This window comes from Elaeis guineensis, chromosome 5 (genome assembly GCF_000442705.2).
Source record: "Elaeis guineensis isolate ETL-2024a chromosome 5, EG11, whole genome shotgun sequence".
NCBI classification, from domain to species: domain Eukaryota; kingdom Viridiplantae; phylum Streptophyta; class Magnoliopsida; order Arecales; family Arecaceae; genus Elaeis; species Elaeis guineensis.
Window position 1 is genome coordinate 115,409,601 of NC_025997.2, and position 21,232 is coordinate 115,430,832.

General features: G+C 37.0%; 1 protein-coding gene across 1 annotated transcript; it reads left to right on the forward strand.

Annotated features, from left to right (window-relative positions):
* The first annotated feature begins 275 nt into the window (after window positions 1–275).
* Window positions 276–20,836, forward strand: LOC105045571 (DNA-directed RNA polymerase I subunit 1). Its single transcript, XM_010923908.4, has 21 exons — window positions 276–435; window positions 1,010–1,179; window positions 1,471–1,630; window positions 1,751–2,062; window positions 2,254–2,529; window positions 2,683–2,865; window positions 3,808–3,970; window positions 8,517–8,704; window positions 9,232–9,495; window positions 10,019–10,107; window positions 10,182–10,329; window positions 10,425–10,640; window positions 10,773–11,039; window positions 11,149–11,290; window positions 11,805–12,010; window positions 14,084–14,286; window positions 14,517–14,715; window positions 14,805–15,082; window positions 18,268–18,408; window positions 18,609–19,470; window positions 19,954–20,836. Exons 1-21 carry the CDS (start codon window positions 412–414, stop codon window positions 20,485–20,487), a joined length of 5,025 nt encoding a protein of 1,674 aa, XP_010922210.1. The 5' UTR covers window positions 276–411; the 3' UTR covers window positions 20,488–20,836.
* Window positions 20,837–21,232: the final 396 nt, after the last annotated feature.

Here is a 21,232-nt window from a genome sequence, read left to right on the forward strand (position 1 = left end):
TGCATGCACCAGGTGCAAATGAACCAAGACAAATCTCGGAGCGTATGCACGGTGGAGATTGCGCAATCAGAAATCGGTGAAATACAGGGTCGCTTGGCTTGTTATCCACCGTGGGATTTGCACGGTCCAATTGCACCTGATGCATGCAATTCGGAGGCCTTTGTAATATGGGTTGTTTTTGGTTTGTGATAATGTCGTATCTCATAAATAAAGTACCTCACCTTCTTCAACTAAAAAAACCGAGCGCTTTTTTGGCGGTTCGACCCGACCGCTTCCAAGGGATCTTGGGAGGCAAGGTGAAGTCGGAAAGCCGGCAAATAAAACCCTAAACCTCTCTTGTATCAAAAACTCTGAAGCTCTCTAAAATCTCCCGGTGGAGTTCTCGCCGGTGCGATCTCCTCCGCTTCGAAGATGGCTGATATCCGATCCGAAGAGGTTTTCTCTCTTTCCCATGCTCCCTTTCTTTTATTTCGCAATCTTTCATTGAGGATTCGAATCTTGGAAAAAAGATGGAGGAAGATTATGTTTCTTTTGTGCTAATACTTTTTCACGATTTTTCCGTCTTTCATTAGTTTTCCGAAATTCATATCTTTTCTTGATTTTTTTTTACTTCTCTGTCTCTTCTTTCTTGAGGTTTTCAGAGATATTCATGTTCAGTTGCGGTTTGTATTGCATGTAATATAGTTCCCGTTTCCTTAAAAGCCTCAGTTTGCTATTTTTTCCCTCTCAATACTGCAAGCATTTTGCTTGTTTTTCTTTATTTTGTTGACTTCATTCATCTGCTTATAAAATTTTACGGTTGTATTTAATTGTTTTGGTCGACAGGAACTATGACTATTTGGTTTCATACATAGCAATATTGAAGTCATTCTATGTTTTCTTTGAAATCCCTGTTTTTCTATTACATCATATCGAGTTGTAAAGGAGATGAATTTTTGTGGTATTCATTACTTTACTGATGCTATATCCTCCACTTATGCTTAGCACTAATTTAATGCTCATGGAGCAGGCAGCATCAGAGGTTGTGGATTCAGTTCGCTTTCGCTTTTATACAGCAGAAGAAATTCGAAGGATAAGTGTTAAAAAGATTACCAAACCCGATCTCCTTGATTCCAAAAATGCTCCCGTTCCAGATGGATTGTATGATCCTGCAATGGGTCCAATTAATGATACCGACTCGTAAGTTTAATTTATGGATGATTCAATGTCTGCACCAAAAAATACATATGTATACCAGACTCTAACTTGTTGGCTTGCAGAAGGAATGCGGTTCTGAGTTTATTTAGTTGTTGAACTCAAATTTTAGATGGTTAATTTTCAAACATGTTATATTTAGGCACTTCTGCTAATTTTTCATTTATTTTAGCCTATATTTTATGTCTTTTTATGCTTGAATTATTATTTGGCAAATGCATTTACTAGGAATTATCAATTATTTTCAGTTCCTGATGTTTATAATACTTTGTGCAGCTGCAAATCTTGTGGCCAGCTTTCTTTTCGTTGCCCAGGTCATTGTGGTCATATTGACCTTGCAAAACCACTTTATAACCCATTGTTATTTAGGAATCTTCAAAATCTTCTTCAGATTACTTGCTTCTTTTGCCGTAGGTTTAGGTTAAATGAAGAAAAGGTAATTCCACTCCTCGCTATCTTTTAGGTTTCCTTTTCTTATTGTGTTATCTAAGTTCATTTATAATTTTCTCAACTTTTTTAAACTTCTTATAATTCATTTCCTTTGAACTATGTTCAGGTCCAAAGATATGCTGAACAACTTGATCTCATAGCAAAGGGTGATGTTGTTGGGGCTAGAACTTTAGAAGCTCACTCATGGGGTGAATATTATTTCCCAGATGGAGGAGAAACAGAGTCTGCTGTTATTTCTACCAATGAATCTTTGTTAAAAATAACGAATTTGAAACAACAACAGACATGGACCTCACTTCAGTATTCTGAGGCTATCTCCATTATGTCTAAATTTTTGAGGGAAAAGTCTAAGAAGTGTGCAAATTGTGGTAGGAAAAATCCAACAATTACTAGCCCTACATTTGGTTGGCTCAATAAGGTATATTTGACACTCCATTCATGTGTTCCTTCTCCCCCAACTGGCTTAATCTTTAGGTTTTTTCACTATGAATCTAACTGTTCTTAAAATTTGACTTTATCAAACTTCATTTTTTAGTTTTTGTTTTTGTTTTCTGCACTGCAAATTGATATTATGATTCTTGTGCTAACATTTGGAATGATTATGTGTAGGCTATGCAAGCTTCTGATATAAGAACTAATTTCATAATAGGGTATGATCTGGGTCTGTCATCCACTGAGGATCAAAATGCTGAAGGCTCACAGCCAAGAGGAGACAGTGCTTCACAGACTGATGAAGAACCATCGTCCACTGCAAAAGTCGAAGGAAAAACTAAAAAACAATCGAGGAACCTGCAAAAAACTAAAAAACAATCGAGGGACCTGCCTCCTGAGATTGCTAAGCAGATACTATCTTCAGGACAGAAGAAGCATCTATTACCTTCTGAGGTGTGTACTGTATTTTTTTTACATTCAATTGATGTTCTATGCAGCCATGTGGTTTCATGTATTTTATAAATTTAAAATTTGTTAGAAGCATTAATAGTTGAGTTTCAAGTATGCATGATCGGATCCATGTGTCTGCTCTTGCAATTTTTTCAGGTGGAAGCTATTTTGAAAGATTTGTGGAAGAATCAAGCCAAAATATGTGCACTTATATGCGATCTTCAGCGTAGAAGTTTGAATGCTTCTGGGAGGGACAAAGGATATGCAATGTTTTTCTTGAAGACTCTTCTTGTTCCACCAAGCAAATTCCGTCCTCCTGCTGGGAGTGGTACTCGTGGGGTGAGAAAATCTTTTCCAACATGTCCTCATACTCAGTACTTTTTTGCTGATTTTATTCCTAAACAAACTGCTTCACCACTTGTTATGATACCATACTGATCAGAGTACATTAACATTATTATACAATTCTGGGTTTGATAAATACATTAGTGCCCTTTTCTTGTTCAATGATTTGCATGGTTTATTTTTGCATCCATTTATCTAAGACATTTTTGCCGCTTTGTGATGCTTTTAAAATTCTATCCTCTGTGGAAATCCCAGAATACCTAGGATTTGATTCCAAGTGGTCTAGTACCTATCTGGACAGCATGAAACAACTCATGTTTTGCCATATTGTTGGAACCCTACAGCGCTTTTTTATTTGCTGTGATGCCATGATCCATCAAATCTTTTTATGAAGAAGGTGACAGTCTTGCAAGCAACTAAGTCTGTCTGGCATTGGGTGAAACAACACAAGTCCTGGCTGTTACTCTATTGGCAGGCTTGATCCTAACCTGAAGGTTCATTTTTTGGAGTAGAATGACATCTTGCTTATATATCATGTTAGTTTATAGTGTCTCTGTGAAAGTAGTGGTCATATTAATGCGTCTAAACTACAAATCATGTACTATCTTAACTCTGGCATGGAATTTCTTCTTAGGCATGCTTTAAGATGTGCCATCAAGCATAGCCCTTTTAGTAGTTAGCGTCATGCCGGTTACATCACTGCATGTTTGATATATTTCTTTTGCTTATTTTGACATTTTTGTTTCTACAATGTATGGTCATTGCATTATTTCTTTATCATATTATGTAAGTAATGAAGAGTTTTTTTGTCTTTTCACAAGCAAAAGCCTGACTTTTTCAGAAGATGCCAATGTTATGTATATGACTTGTTTCCTTCATTTTACCTGTTGAGCTAGCTCTTACATCTCATATATTTGTATATGTCATATAATCTAGGTGTTGGAACATCCACAAAATGTTTTGTTAAGTAAAGTGCAAGAATCCAATATTGCTTTAAGAAATGTCATTACCGATGGCCCTGATCATCCCGATATTGTGCGGAGGTGGATGGATCTTCAAAGAAATGTTAATGTGTTGTTTGATAGTACTAAGGGCTGGGGTAAGTATTGTGCCTCTAACATTTTTTTTGTTTTATTACATTTTTTGATATTATCTGTTTGTGTAAATAGTTGACAGACATAGTACAAACATATCTAAAACTAGCATTACCCTGTCTTCCTTGTGCTGGCTTCATGTTGGTTCCTAATGACATTGCAGGTGATGTATCAAAAATGGTTAATCTATGTCGTTTGAAGGGAGTGATCGGCTGTTTTTTTTTTAATAATTTAGAACATGAAAATTACAACCGTGTTTCTGTTTTTTCTGAAATCATTGAAAACATAAATATGTTTGATATGGTCAATTGTTTTTAAAAGTAGAAGCATAAATTCTATGAGCAGCAATGGTTGTGGTGGCTGCGACTGTAGTGAGGGTAGTGGCGGCGGCTTTAGCGCTAGTAGTTGTGGCGGTGGCAATGAATATGGGGAGTAGTTGTGACAATGGTGATGATAGAGGTAAAACAAAATATGTTTTTTTTTTTCAGAAAAAAATGATAGCCACTCTTAATAGTTTTCACATTTTGCAAAAGACAGGCAAGAGGGTTTTTTTTTTTTTTTTTTTTTTTTTTTTTTTTTTTTTTTTTAAGAAAGTACTCTATCAAACATGTTTCTGGTTTTTGTGTTTCAGTTTTTAAAATCTGAAAACCTAAAATTGCGATGACACCGAGCAAGGCCTTAGCATATAATGTTGGTGCAGATAGATAGATGACATTCTAGAATATGCAATTGGTATGCTAAGACATGTTAAGCTCCATTTAGTGGCTCACTACTTGGAAGTGGACATGTTCTGAACATTTACACATAATTTTAGATCTAGCATCTTTAGCCATGCTAAGGATGCACAATAATTGTTTATAAGTAGGTCTTAAGTGTGTCCACTATGCGATTTAAAAAAGCCAAAACAAAAAACTAGCATGCCCTAGCAGTATGTCAATTGACAAAATTACATTAAAGAAGTTCGAATATTAAGTTAAGAACCAGCGTTTGCCATACTGTGCCGAACCGGCCGGTACACCTCGTATCGTATCGGACCGGCGGGGAACCGGCATGATTCGGTCGGTAAATTTGGTATATAGGCGGTACGGAAGGAAAAAAGAGAGAAAGTGAGAAAGAAAGAGAGAGGAGGAGAGGGAGGGAGGTGGGAGCCGCTGGAGGCCGGCGGTGGCCGGCTGCGGCCGTCGGAGGGCTTTCGAGCCCCGTATCGCCCGATAGGGCTTTCAAGAGAGTGAGAAAGAGAGAGAGAGAGTGCTCGGAGGGGGAGGGACCTACCGGACGGACGGTGCCTTCGTCGCGAGGCCCCCGATGGCCGGCGAGCCGACGTCGACGGCCTGAGGGCGGTGGAGTGGGCGGAGCCTCTCTGTGGCTCCACCCCTTTCTTCTTTTCGAAACAGACGGTCTGTTTCGATTTTTTTTTTTTTTTGGTTTTAAACTCATGAAGTCGGCAACTACGTTGTCGACTTAATAGATTTTTTTTAAAAAAAATAAAAATCATGAAGCCGGCAAACTATTTGCCGGCTTCACTTAAAAATATCTTTTTTAAAAAATCGCAAAACAGGGGCGACGCCCCTGTTTCACGCTCGCGGCACCGCGCGCGTGGACTGCGCCCTCTGACGGCCACGACGGCCAGTCGGAGGCCGTCCGGCGGCTCCGCCGGCTCCTTCCCCTCCCTTTTTTTCTTTCTTCCTCCTCTCTCTCTATTTCTCTTTCTTTCTCTTTTTTTTTTCTTCCGATTTGGATCGTCTTCGTTGGTTCGATACGGTACGAAATCGTACCGAACCATACCGCCGGCCGGCCGATACGGCCGGCGGTACCGGTTCAGCATACCTTGTTAAGAACTATAAGAAAACATGCAAAGAAGTTGATCACGAAAGCATGAGAATACCAAAGCTTGATTCGAGGTGTAATCGAGCCGAGCTGAGTCGAATAGGTAGAGGCTCAAGTTTGACTCAATTTAAAATACTAGGACTCGAAACTCGACTCAAGATCGATCGAGTCTTAACATCCAAGTTCAAACTTGGCTCGATAAAAATAGAGCAATACTCAAGATCAACTTGACTTGACTTGAATATCAACCGAGCCATACTCAAGCTTGAATTCGAGCTTGGATCATAATTTAAAAATATGATAAAAATAAAATGACATAATATTATATTTCATAATATTAAATTAACAATATAGTTCATAAATAATATATCGTACTTTTAAAAATATATCTGCTCGACTCGGCTTACGAGCCTTCGAATTGAATATTTTGCTACTCAAGCTGGACTCGAAAATTGTTTGAAACTGCTCGAGTTAAGTAATATTCGAGTCGAGCTGCTCGGTTCATTTGCACTTGTAAGCTTGACCTAGGTTGATGTTCCTCAGTAATTTAGCTTTAAATTGTTTGCAATAAGGTAATCAGAAGAACTCCTATATACATTGTCAGCTATTTTATTAGTTAGATAATTTGTTAACTAACGCTACCTTGAAGCATTTCCAAACTTGGATTTGGTGTATAAAGTAGTTGGAAGAGTTTGGGGAAGAGAGTTATGGGCGTCAGTGAGCTTGTTCGACCTAGTCCGGCCTATAGTGTTGAAAGCTCAAACCTAGGCTAGGCGCCTGCTTGAACTTGGCCCAAACCCAAGTTTGACTCTTTTGGTAGTCCCTCAAGCTAGGCCTAGCTCAAATAAGATGCTTATTCATTTTAGTCAAATATCCTAGTCTAGACTTGGCCTAGCGATTCAACTTATCACACTAATCATATTCATGGGATTAGAGTTTAGGTTCTAAAATCCCAACCTGGACCCTTGTTTTGGTTGGGCAGTTAGGCCACTTAGCCTTGGTGAGAAAGAATGGGATTCTGCTTTCTTGAATGAAGAATATGGGGTTGGATGATGTTTTGTGCCCTTAAGTTCTTTCAATTTAACTTGCCATAGCATGTAATATTGAATCATAATAGATCAGAATAACTAATGCATCCGATGCACTAGGATAGCTAGAGTGGGTTGGGGCTTTACTTTTAGTTATTAAAGCCCTACTGACTAGAAATAAGACCCCTTGGAATGGTCTGGATTTGAGTTTTGCCTGATTTGGGCATGGTTTGGTCCAACAAACCCAGATTTCGGGCTTGACATTCTTGGGCCAGTTTAAGGCCGAGGCTGGTTCAGGCTGAGGTTTTAGTGATGGACGGTTGTTGGTCCTGAGCCAGCTCCATTGGTCCATTGAAGCCCTTGGAGATTAAGATTGACCCAACCTGATCTAGGCATGATCTGACTTGGACTTGCCTGCCTAATCTGACCTGTCAGGCTCATTGGTCTGGTACAGGTCAGCCAAACCCACCAGTTAGTCGGGTTGGGTTCGGGTTAGGACCTTTCAACTTGTTGCGTTGTAGGTGTATATGCTCTATGTTTATTTTTTTAATATATTAATATTATAACTTAAGTAATGAGAAAATATGAGACATTGGGTATATTGTAGCTTGGAGTTTGGACATGTCATTTGAGAGAAACTTGCATAAAAGCTTGGGTTGCCATGCCATGTAACAGGTTTTGAGATAAGTTGTGGAAGAAACAGTAAATTTTTTTTTTTCGCGAAAAAAAAAAGACTAGCCATACAAAAAAAAACTCCCAAAGCTAAATGGACCTGGGCCAATTAAATGGGTCAGCGGGTTGGGATGGTTTGGGTCAGGTCCGTAGAGCCTTGACATATGAGCTCAACCTGACATGACCCGTCTATTGCCACCCCTATTAGAAACAACCCTTTTCAGGCAACACCCAATTATACAGAGAATATAGACCAAGAATATATCTTGTATGTAGGTGACTTGAATAATATTAGCCAGTTGACATTAGAGTGAAAATGGTTGAGGAAAGAAGTAAAACTACTGCACGAGTGCAAAGTTACAACTTGGGCCAAGAATAGTGTTTTCGAAGCCTAGACTTCTTTTTGGTATCAAATATCACATTAGACATGTCTGCCTCTCTTCTTTATATATTCACTTTCCATTTTGAACCTGGCTAAGCATAGATGTACAGAAGCTACATTTACCAAATATAACATTGAAGAATTTGGTCATCTGTAACCTCAACATCTTTAACCTTTTTTCTATAAGTTTAAGCATGGCATTTTTAAGTATTGTGAGTAACAAGTCATGGATATTCTTAAGGAAATCAATACCTGAAGCTGAAGTTGAACTCTTAATTTTAGAACTTCGTAGTTTTAGGAGCAATGTTATTATATCTTGTTAATTTATTATGTTAGTGTTGCCTTCACAAAATCAAGGTTGCCTTGTCACGCATATTTTCTCATGAAAGCCAAATTTCAGTGACAATTATGTTTCTATTCTTGGGTTCAGATATTTATTTATGTTCGTTCTTATGTGCACTTACAATAATCTTTTGTATCATTGAGTCTACAAGTAAGACACAAACACAACAGTATACATTTTCTTCCTTTTCCCTAATTTACATGTCATGTTTCTCAAGGCATATTCCCGTTTTGCTTGATGGAGATTCGAATTGTTTAGTTCTTTGATTCTGACGTTTATGGTGGTTCATCTTGCTGCAGTTAAAACTGAGAGGGAAGTCAATGGTATACGTCAATTATTGGAGAAGAAGGCGGGTATCCTTCGTCAGAAAATGATGGGAAAGAGGGTCAATTTTGCATGTCGATCTGTTATATCTCCAGATCCATACTTGGCAGTCAATGAAATAGGAATTCCTCCATATTTTGCACTGAGGTTAACATATCCTGAGGTATATTAGGTTTTCATTAAACTCAAATATCTTCCTAACTCATTTTCTGACTGTTTTGCTCATGCACATATAGACGTGTATATTTGTTGGACAGATGAACATAATTGTATGGAAAATTGCCAAATTTTATGATTAAACTTTGCTTTCTGACATACTATTTCATTCTTACACCAACCAATCTCACAACCATATGAGTGAATATGCCTATCAGGGTCTTTATGCATGTTAGATACAAAGAAATGCCTGTGTCTATCTTTGTTCATGTGTTGGGAGCATGGATTTGGGATATTAGTATGTTATAATGAACATTTTCCAACCGATGCTCATGCGGCATGATGTATAGTATGCTCCAGCACAAAACTAATAAAGATCAAATGAAAGTGTGAGGCATGGACCTGTGCATTCCTTCTACTACTATGTTATCAATCACTTCACCGGTTCATCTTGTGCTACTATTTCATCCTTCATTTTAATGGTTTAATTCTTGATATTATTCAATAGTGGTAATTAATTTTGTGATTCTTCAGCGAGTGACACCCTGGAATGTTAATAAGCTACGGTATGCTATCATCAATGGTGCTGATATTCATCCTGGAGCTACACATTACAAGGACAAGGAGAGAATGTATAAATTACAATTAGGTAGAAACATGCGCAATGCAATTTCAAGGAAGCTGCCCACATCAAAAGGAGTTCTTGTGCAGCAAGGGAAGGGTCCAGAATCTGAGTTTGAAGGAAAGGTTGTCTATCGTCATTTACAAGATGGGGATATTGTACTTGTTAATCGGCAGGTAGGATTGTTAGAACATTTGATTGCCATGGTGTTCTTTGTTTTAACAATTTTAAATTTTTGCCATTTGTACTGGGTATTAAAAAAATGGTGTGTTAGATGTATAAGCAACTTGGTGGAGCACATTTTTTAGTTATTTGATGACTAATCTGCACTTCTAATCTGATTTTATCTATTCTCAGTTTTCCCTTTATTTTATTATATAGATAAATCTTTTCTGTGGAGAAGAAAATGTGTGGCAGATTTATGAAATATTTTGATGGGTCTGCTTTGTTTCTTATTGTCTGATGATTTATGAATAGATATGTGTAAAACACCTGGTCCCTTTTGGATTATTTTGGGTGCCTCAATACTCAAAAATGAAGAAAGCAGTCCTACACCCATTTGTAACTGAAGACCAGTCAATAAGCTAATTTAACATATAATTTTCAACATATCTAAATTAATATGATCCTTCAGTAGCATCCTCTGTTATTTTTTATAGGTTTCTCATCTCCTGATGGTTTTATTGTTTGAATTTGCAGCCTACTCTTCACAAGCCTAGCATGATGGCTCATGTTGTTCGTGTTCTAAAAGGAGAAAAGACACTTCGCATGCACTATGCTAATTGCAGGTTTCAAAATGAGTTGATTTTGGTATAGGCTTCCTCTTTCTTGTCAATGGTAAATAAAAATCTTATTTTTGCAGCACCTACAATGCTGATTTTGATGGAGATGAAATGAATGTTCACCTTCCACAAGACGAAATTTCTCGGGCTGAAGCCATCAACATTGTTAATGCAAACAAGCAATACGTCGTTCCAACAAGTGGGGATCCAATTAGGGGTCTGATTCAGGTAACTAGTTGACACCGTTTCATTTCTTGAACTTTTCTTTTCTGAAAGAAACTGAATTTGTCAGTTCCCGATGTTTTCTGCAATGTATTCTTCAGGATCATATAGTAAGTGCTGTACTTCTAACAAAGTTGGACACATTTTTGACCCGTGAGGAGTACCATCAGCTTTTGTATGCTTCTTTCATGCCTCCTATTGCCAGTTCTCAACCTGGCAGATTTGGTCGAAAAGTTTGCACATTATCTTCAGATGCTGAGATACAGCCTCTTCTTCCTGCTATTTGGAAGCCAATTCCGCTATGGACAGGAAAACAGGTTAATGCTAGAAAAATGTTGATGGAAAACTGTTTAGAAATCGCTATCTTTAGCTTGAAACTGTTTAATATTAAGAAACATTCAGTGATTTGACAATATGCACTTTCTTCTAACTTTTTTGTGGCAAGCCAGGTCATAACTGCCATTTTAAATCATATTACACGAGGTCGACCCCCATTTACTGTGGAAAATAAAGGCAGAATCCCCAAGGAATATCTTGGAAAAGATCATAATGAACTGAAGTTACTTATTTACAAGAATGATCTGATACATGGAATGGTTGACAAGGCTCAATTTGGGAAATATGGGCTGGTCCATACAGTCCATGAACTCTATGGTGCAGACACTGCAGGCATTTTGCTTTCAGTTTTCAGTCGTCTATTTACTTTATTTCTCCAGGTCAATTGCTAAGTTTTTTCCCCAGGAATTCTATAATTGATGCATTGCTATTTATTTATTTTAATTTCTTAGCTGTGTGCATATGGTGAATGACAACTTATGGTTTCAGATGCATGGATTTACTTGTGGAGTAGATGACCTTTTACTTGACCAGAGTTCAGATATGGAGAGGAAAAGAATATTAGAAAAAAGTGAAGCACTGAGTGAAGATGTCCACATCCGTTTTACTGCTTTTAAAGATGGGGATAGAGGTTTGTTTAAATTACTCTGCTACAGCATGCATGTTAAGATTCCATTCACAAGCCTTTCATTTTAAAATATTAAATGATGGATCTATGTCCCCAATCTCCCTCCCTCCCCCTCCCTCACCCTCCAACTTTCAACCCCTAAAATTATTTGGTGTGTTACCACTTCTTGGTTGTCATGTTAAGAGTACCTGGCAAAGATCCAGTTGATCTACTTATGTATTTATCCTACTCTTAAGCCTCTTTCAATGTTGGGGCCATTGTGGTGCATTTATTTAAAAATCCATGTTTGAATTAAGCATTACCAAGATGTGCTTCGGTCGTCTGAAAAAACAACTACGTCAATGCCTTTTCTGTTTCATTTTGTATGGAGTAACATGAGCTTTTAATGGAATATGACATCTTTAACCAAAAAAAAAAAGGTATATGACATCTGTTGAAGATTTTTATTGTAGTTTGCATTTTAAAAATTTAATATTTTTAACACACTTTGTTTGGATATTGTATTGGAATTTTCCAGACCCAGTAAAATTACAGAGGGAGATTGAGAAGACCCTATGTCGGAATAGAGAATCTGCAACAGCATCGTTGGATAGAATGATGTCCAGTTCTATGAATGTTCTAACTTCTGAGGTGAACCAAACCTTATTTCCAAGTGGACTACAAAAGCCCTTTCTGAGAAATTGTCTCTCTCTTATGACCACAACTGGAGCTAAAGGTGGTTTGGTAAGATTCCCCGCCCCCCCTTGTGTTGTCTTCATTTAGTATGTACAATTGGATGCAAATGTGTTTGCATTTTTTTTAGTTTCTGTTTGTGGTAAAAGGTTGTTGCATTGTCATAACCATTCAATCTGTAAAATTTATCACTTAACTGTGTCCTTCCAACATTTAATTGTTTTGCAAGATTATCAGACATCCATGTCATCTGACTATTGGCTGTGGCTCATGGCCAATGTTCTTATGCACTAATGTCATTTTGCTTTCTTCTTTATGGGATCCTCTAAGGGGAAGTTGGAAACTGTTTTTTTTTTAAAACCAAGCAAAGATGAGCATTTTAAATAACCAAAGTGTCAGCAAGAAAAGAAAAAAAGAGAAGTTGCAAAGTGAAGCTACATTAAACCTAAGCTAGAACTGCCTACTCAAGGTTGAGCAAGTTCTTTTTGGGTGAGATTATGAGCATTAGGTTTCATGAGGATTCTTTGTGCATTCTTCTACATAGGTAGCTAGCCTCCAAGAGCAATAATAGTTGTCCTGGAAGTAGAATCATGATTTTGTGGACTTGTTAATGCAGCTTATGATTCTAAAACTGATTAGGGTTAAACTTGTTGGCCTTCTATGCTTATAAAGCTGATTTGCCTCCTTTTTCTTAAGCCCTGTTGCGGAATGAGTTTAACCTAGAGCAAAACTATGTTTTTTAACATTTCATTTTATCCTGTCCGCATCTGCTTTAGAGTTGGTGTAGTGACACCTTTTGGGATTTCTTTTTTTCTTTTTTTTTTTTAAATTACCTATCCATTGAAGTCAAAATAAAAATATTCTGAGACTGTGGTAGAATATAGTTATTCTTCACCACTCCTTTATCTTCTATGAAACTTATTACTTATTTTCTGCTATTCCAGCAGATTCTATTCTGCAACCAAATGAATAGGGACTACAGGATTGTCACATGCAGTGGAACACACTTCATACATTTTTGCAAGATTTTCTCCAATGGTCTTGGGTAGATAAACCAGAAAATGTGAAAATTTGAGAGGTTTTCCATTCGATATATTTTGCATGCATATGCATTGCTTCAAATAACTTCACTAATTCAACTTGAACGCGAAAGTCAAAAATGAGTTAACTATGCTGCTATACTGTAAAAGATTTGGAGCAGTATTTCATGTCATATGAGTAGTTTTCTCTAAGCCTTTGTTGAATAGAATTAGACTACGGGAATAAAACTTATCGTAATTTCTAACATTTCTCTTCTGCATTCTAATGTATTTCATCTTCCCTATATGTTCTTGAGTGTGTAACCCAGTGTTACTATGAAACCAGAAGACTGAGTATATGTGTCACTGTCACTGACTTCTGCCGTGAGGACTCAGAATATCTATTTTATGAACACTGATTTAACTTTGAAGGTGAAAAAAATTATGGCAGGCCTTATCTAAGTGTGTCGTAAACAATCTCTCTCTCTCTCTCTCTCTCTCTCTCTCTCTCTCTCACACACACACACACACATCAGAGAAAAATATTTGACTTGCTATATACAACCTAAATATACATTTTTCATTTCATGTAATCATTTGAGTGCAAATGAAACATTAGGACCTGGCTATTTCCGTAATTAACATGCCATTGAGCACCTGACGATGAGGTCTGTATTAATACTCCACTTATGCATCTTTGTCATGCTTCATTAACTTAGTCATATTACTATCTGAACAAAATATAATAATGGTAGAGCTTCATTGACCCATTTTATTTCTAATAAAAGTAAAGTTTTTTGAATCATTATAATGTACCGTTAATATGGAGCTGTTTACTATTATCAGAAGGTTTTCATTTGTATATAAAAAGTCACCTAAATTGGTCTCTAAATTTTAGTTTTGAACCCTTCACCAATCAGAGTCTGTCAAAAACTGTGTTTTTATGAGCAAAGCAAGCAAGATGAGAATTTAGGTATTAAATGTGCTTGATTTAATGATATAGTTAATGCATGTGTATGATGGGCTTATTCTCTTATGATTGTATATATTACATATTGGTTATTAATGAAAGTATCTTTACCAATTGCTTTCTCCCCTTTTGTAGGTCAACATGACACAAATTTCTTCTTTGCTTGGGCAACAAGAGTTGGAAGGGAAACGAGTCCCACGTATGGTTTCAGGAAAAACATTACCCTGCTTTCCCCCTTGGGATATTTCATGTCGGGCTGGGGGATTCATTAGTGATCGCTTTTTGACTGGTCTTCGCCCTCAGGAGTATTATTTCCACTGCATGGCTGGTCGTGATGGGTACAACAAACTTTGAACTTCATCACAGTTTTACCTAAGATTTCATATCAAAGTTCCTTTCCTATTTTTCATCTTTCTAGTAACAGGCTAGCACATATAGATACCCAAGTATATTGCAAATGCGTGCATGTATGGTCTTTTTAATTGTATTTATTGGCATACACATGCATTGTTCCAAGTATCATAATTTCAATTTTTTTAGCACATTGACCAATATGCCATATATGCAGGTTGGTTGATACGGCTGTCAAAACATCGCGAAGTGGATACCTTCAACGATGTCTTGTTAAGAATCTTGAGTGTCTGAAAGTATCTTATGATCATACAGTACGTGATGCAGATGGATCTGTTATCCAGTTTATGTATGGCGAAGATGGAGTTGATGTCCTAAAAACTAGCTTTATTTCTGAATTAGGAGCACTTGCTGCTGTAAGGACAGGATCTCTAAACTTCATTCTTTTTTGAACTCTTAACCTCCTGGTGGTAATATATTGTTTTTTGTCACCTACAATCTTCAGAATCAGACGGTTGTTCTTGATAGGCTTAGTAGTCAACTTGAAGATGCGCATTTGTCAAAATCAAATGGTTATCTTAAGGAGTTACCATATTTGCTGAGAGAGAATGCAACTACTTTTGCTCGTCTATCAAAGAACCACCAAGGCTCCCTTCGTCAAATTAGGCGAAAGGACTTGATGAAATTAATGAAGCTCAAATACTTGTCAAGTCTTGCTGAGCCTGGTGAACCTGTTGGTGTGATTGCTGCTCAATCTGTTGGAGAACCATCAACACAAATGACGTAAGATCTCTTGTAAAATGTTGCCTCAGAAATACCTTTTATATGAAGCAACAATTTAACACATTTCAGATTTTTTGATATTTTATGTTGCATGGACACTTCATTATTAAGCTGTTTGGAATTTTTGACGCTTTTGGATGCCTGGACACAACATATAATGATTGGACACTCTACTTTTGATTCTCATGCTGATGTCAGCAAGAAGTGTTCAACACTTGGCACCTTTTTTTTTTTTCCCCGGAATGTCGTGTAAGGGACTCTTGGTTTCAAGTGTTGGACACTTCAAGTGAAGTGTCCTTTGAAGTTTTGGGGGCATTTCAAGCAGATTGTCCTTATATTTTTAATGTAAAATCATCAGTATTTGTATGAATACTTAAACCAAATGCCACTTTGTTTTTAATAGTTATCACAATTATATGAAAAATTATGCAGAATGTCTTTATGTTTTAAATATTAATGTATCATGATTCATTATCATGCTAGGCATGTCTCACATCTTAAATAATTTTTTAAATGAATCTAGTAAATAAATTAAACTACTTGCAATCTCAGCTATATGAATTAAAACATAAGCAGACATGTTTATGCATATAATATATATTTTTGGATGTTCCCATGTTCACCTATGTCAAGTGGCTAGGTGACGCCATTATGATGTTATCAATATTTAGATTATTCTGATTCTGATTATGATTATGATTATTCTTCACTTTTGTACAGGTTGCTGTAAAATCATCAAATGAAAATCTGCTATCCATCTGTCTATTTATCTACCTATGGCCCTGTCCCTGTGCTTAGATTTTAGATTTTTGGATGTTCCTATGTTCAAAACTTGAGGCTGCTTAGACGCTTTGGCGCCCATGCCTAGTGTCTAGGTGACACCACAATGATATTAGATTATTATGATTCTGATTATTCTTCACTTTTGTAGAGGTTGCCATAGAATCATCAAATGAAAGTTATGTGTGCTTGTAGAAACATAGATTAACTTGAGGTTGTGTTTAGTGTTGCTTAAAAAAAATACTTTTTTAACTACTAAAGCAAAAAAGTTTTTCCTATAGGAAGTAACTGTTTTGGTAACATTGTCTAAGAAGTGCTTCTATGGGAGAAAAAGTCAAAAAAAGTGCTTCTAGAAGAAGCTATAAAAAACCTAGCTTTTGGCTTCTTTTTTTTTTAAAGGACTTTTGAAGAAGTGGGAGAGGCTCCAAGCATGCTCTAGTTATTCATCCACTGTTCTTTTTGAGGTAGATATATTGTCCCATATGACTTAAAAGTGACAACTAGTTAGGCCAGTACTTTTGACTTATGTAGAAGTATAGATATTTGTCCAGGTATTAACCTTTCTGGTAATTAAGCTGGTATCATATCACCTATGTAGGTTTGGTTGAATTGAAGGCTCTTGTTGACGTTAGAAATGAAAGGTACTATAATTGTGAGATTTATTGCTTGTCTGGCAAATTTATGAATGAAGAATGAACTGCTTTTTTGGAGGCAGTATTAGAACAGTGAATCAAAGCATGTCGAAGGTGCACCATTTTTTTTTTTTTTTTTTTGCTTATGTTAGAACAAACAATTGAAGTTCGGAAGATACAGTCAAAAGTAGTAACAGTAAGATAGTATAAGTTTTTATCATAGGTTCTAAATGGTGTGAAGTTCTTGCTTAAAGTTTTGTAGGCAGGACTTTGCCCTTTTATAATTAGAGATGATTCTTCGTTGGTTTAAAGATCATTATTTTACTTGGACATAAAATTTTGTGCCATTATTTTGTTCAACTATCTGATGTTAGCTATGCAAATGTCACAACTAAAATCATTAGCATGTATATACTCCTATATTTAACCCAAGGTTTTCCATCTCGGTACTGGACCTTGTACTAGTACCATCTTATTACAATATCAGAATGTGGTATGGTACGAACGGCTGGGCATACAACAATAGAGGCATAGCTTTATTATTCTCCAGTAATTTTAACTATTTTCCAGTACTTTTTGAAGACAATGGTGGAAACTTGTGAGTTCCTGGGTTTTCAAAGTGATTGAGCAGCAATAGAGGCATAGCTTTATATATTTAGTAGGACATTCTTGGTGAGACATCCTGAGCTAACCCATTAAATAGTAGTGGTTAGCTGAGCCAGTGGACGCATATGCTAAGGTAATATCCATTAGTAGGAGGGAGCATTAGTGCTAACAAAGCTACTTCAAGAGTCCTAAGGTGATCTGGAATCAGAATGACAGTTTCAAAGGTTTTTTCAATTCCAGTATCTGTCTAGCCAAGCTTACACTTTCTCCAACATCTAAATGACCTTCCAAACCTTAATTTCAATCAAACCTCTATTTTTATCGGGTTTCATGACAGCCTGTTCAAATGTAGTCACAATAACACCATGTTTATCTGATGTGAAGTTTGCGTTTACTGGGGTAATGTGTATATGGTTCAGTTAAAATGTTTCCATACTTTTCTGGATCATGAGCATTGCCTGTAACATTTTAAGTCTTATGACTTTGTTCAAATGGATTCCAAAATGTTTATTATTTTACTGTAATAAAAATTAGGCTTTCTTGGAGGATGCTGATGTTCCTGTAGGTAAGAAACCCAATAAATGCTGTTGGAGTTGGAATTACCGTGGCTGTTGGCAGCAGACTTGCTCTCCAAGTATATAATTCAGGAATAACTATTATAAAATTTTCTTTTGCTTTTTTTTTTTTACCATTTACATTTGACATGTTTGTCACACTGTTTACATTTCATTTACCATACTCTAGCTGGACATCCAACACGATAATTTTTAATTTCTGGTTTTCAACCAGTTAGAAGTACATGATCTATGGTACCAGTGGTACTATCCTGTTCTGCCAATGTTTTAAACCATGGTTTGGCCTTTCATAGGTTATTATATCTGGCATTTCATTGAGGCCATGTTTGTGTTTGTACTACAGTTTTTATCAGTTCTTACTGTATGCATTGAATGCAAGCTAATAGAAACATGATCTATTTGTACTCTCTTCTGTATCAATATAGTTATCAGTAACCAGTGAAAATAAGTTCTTTGTGCCTGCTGGGATTTTTTTTTTTTACTTCATATTTTTTCCCTTGTGGTACAATATCTTGATGCTTGTTGTGATGGCTTGCATCTTTCGTGACTTGGTGTACTATCTTTTTCTTTTCTTTTTTATTTGGTTCTTCAGGCTCAACACTTTTCATCTTGCTGGCCGAGGGGAAATGAATGTGACTCTTGGTATTCCACGCTTACAAGAAATCCTGATGACAGCATCAGCAGACATTCGTACTCCTGTTATGAAGTGTCCATTGCATGATGGAAGGACCAGGTGAGTGAGAGGATTTGTTCCTTGTACCTGCTAATGGGGAGCCACCTATGTATTGTGTGAATTACCTTGCTCCATGATGGTCGATATTTCTAGCTATTTTTGTGATTGCTAAGAGTCTGTTTTCATTTTTAGATATATTCTGTCTTGGTGTTTGTTCAACCCTTCTTTACAACTTGCAGTTATTTACTGCCTTTTTGCAGGGAGGCTGCCGAACAGTTGGCTTCAAAGTTAAGGAGGGTCTGTTTGGCAGACATTGTAGAGAGTATGGAAGTCTGCAGTGTGCCATTCTGCATTCATGGGAATGAGGTGTCGACAATTTATAAGCTGAGGATGAACCTTTACCCACCCGAGCTTTACCCCCCACATTCAGACTTAACCTTAGAAGATTGCATGACAACCTTACGTACATACTTTATTGATGCTATGGAAGATGCAATAGCAAAACACTTGGACATGATATGCAAGATCAGTGACATCAACTCTGTTACTGCAAAAGGAGAAAGTAACTTAGAAGAAGGGACGGATGAAGATGAACATGGAAGTAAATCCACTCACAGGGAGGACAAGGATAATAGCAGGGGCTTTGATGACGTTGATGATGATGATGGAATCAATGAGGATGAAGGAATGGATGCTGAAAAGAGGAAAAAACGAGCTAGTGATGAAATGGAATATGAGGATGGTATTGAAAAAGAGAACTCTGCTAAAGCAGATGAGCATGATGGAGAGACCCAATCTGGATTTGAAAGTGAAATTGATCAGGTTGAGGCTGATGAGGATTATACAGTGGGAGGAGATCCCAGCATGGAAGTTGAAGATCCTAGCTTGGAAGCTGAGGAAACACCTGAAAGCCCATCTAAAGCTGAGCCTACTCCCACATTGGAGGATGGCAAGAAGAAGCAGAAACTGGCAGACAACAAGGAATCAAAATCAGAATCCAAGAAGAAGACAACCAAGCCAAGGAAGAAAAAGATTAATAGAACCATCTTTGTGGATGCAAAGGGTTTGACATTTGAGGTTCACTACATTTTTAAGAAGGAGCCTCGCATTTTACTGGCTGAGGTACCATTCTTTCTGCTATGCTTAAGTTAGCTGGGAGAAACTTGATTTGTCTATGCTCAGGGCCTATGCTTGTGTCATTTAATCTTTGCTGAAAATTACTCATCACTTTCTTTTGATATGGTGTAATTATTTTGGAAAGATCAGCATTCTATCAATCTGCAAGACTGGAAACCATAATTTTTGAATATTATATTGGTTGTTTCGTAAAGTCTATAGTTTGGCATAGAAACTGTAGCTCTCCAATTAAACACATAAGAAGTTTGACTCGATACTTTTTTTTAGTGTGTCATCTATAATCAGTCTCACGTATATTGATACAGGACATGATGAGAAAGCCTTGCTGATGCATGATATGAGCTCAAGATAGTTTTAACAGCAGCCAATATTATTATTTATAACAAAATTAACTGTATTTTCTGTATAAAATTATTATTTATCAATCACTTATTTCATCGAGCTTATGAGATCAATGCTTTCACACAGGTTGCTCAGAAGGCTGCCAAGTCTGTCTATGTTAAGGAGTCTAAGAACATTGAACTGTGCTCAGTGCCAGAGCCAAAGAAAGATGAGCCCCTCTCACTTCAGACTGCAGGAGTGAACTTCCAAGCATTTTGGGACCTCGAAGACCACTTGGATATTAATAAAATAACCTCAAATGATATACATGCAATGCTAAACACGTATGGTGTAGAGGCAGCCAGAGCTACCATTATAAAAGAGGTGAAGGGTGTGTTTGATGCGTACGGCATACGTGTAAATATCCGTCACCTGACACTGATTGCAGACTTCATGACTTTCCATGGTGGGTATCGGCCGATGAACAGAATCGGGATGAACAATTTCAACACCTCACCTTTTGGCAAGATGACTTTCGAGACGGCAACCAAGTTCATTGTTGGATCAGCTTTCCATGGGGAGGTGGATACCTTAGATGCCCCTTCGGCTAGTGTCTGCCTTGGCCAGCCAGTGAAGATGGGGACCGGATGTTTTGACTTGATGCAAAATCTGCAGCTCTGATGAATGAGTAGATGGATGTGGTTTTGCATTCATGTATTATTTCATGAATACATATGGCATTCATGTCTTTATTTATGAGTTTTTTTGGCAAGTTGTTTCATTTTCTTAGATGGTGCCTCTATCTGTCTCATGATGCTGAATCATGGCTTATTTCTAATAGTGAAAAAGGAGACTGTACGGGTATTCAAGCAAATTGTATATTTTGTTTGTGGAAGTACAGGTCTTGTACTAATTAAATGATCTGTCAAGTTCTTTCTTTAATGTGCTACTGAATTAAAAATGCAAGACTGTCAAGAGTAACCAGAGGTGGACTTTCATGCTGTTAGTTGAAATGTACAGTTGTTCTCAATCATGTGGGAATTGATATAAACAAAATGTGTACTTATTTAAAGTTTCTCGTCTCCAGCTAACGACTGTTGCTCTATTTTGTTCGAGTTCAACAAAGCTGCATTTAATGATAATGGGATGTATATATTGCTAAGTTACCCATGTGAATGAATGATGCTTTACGTATGGAGCATTGTAGTTTTTCTCCTGGAAGTTTGGTTATCTAGTTTTCTTTTTCAATTTCTGAGTTGCAGCTTGGAATTATTTGACAGGTTGAGATATCAGCAATGATCTTTAAAGATTTTTTAAATGAGTTTTAGTTGTATATAACAAATGGCTAAACTACAACAAGCCATGATTCAACATTATATATCTGATGTCGAGCATCACAAGTCTCCTGTCTTGTGTGATCATTTGT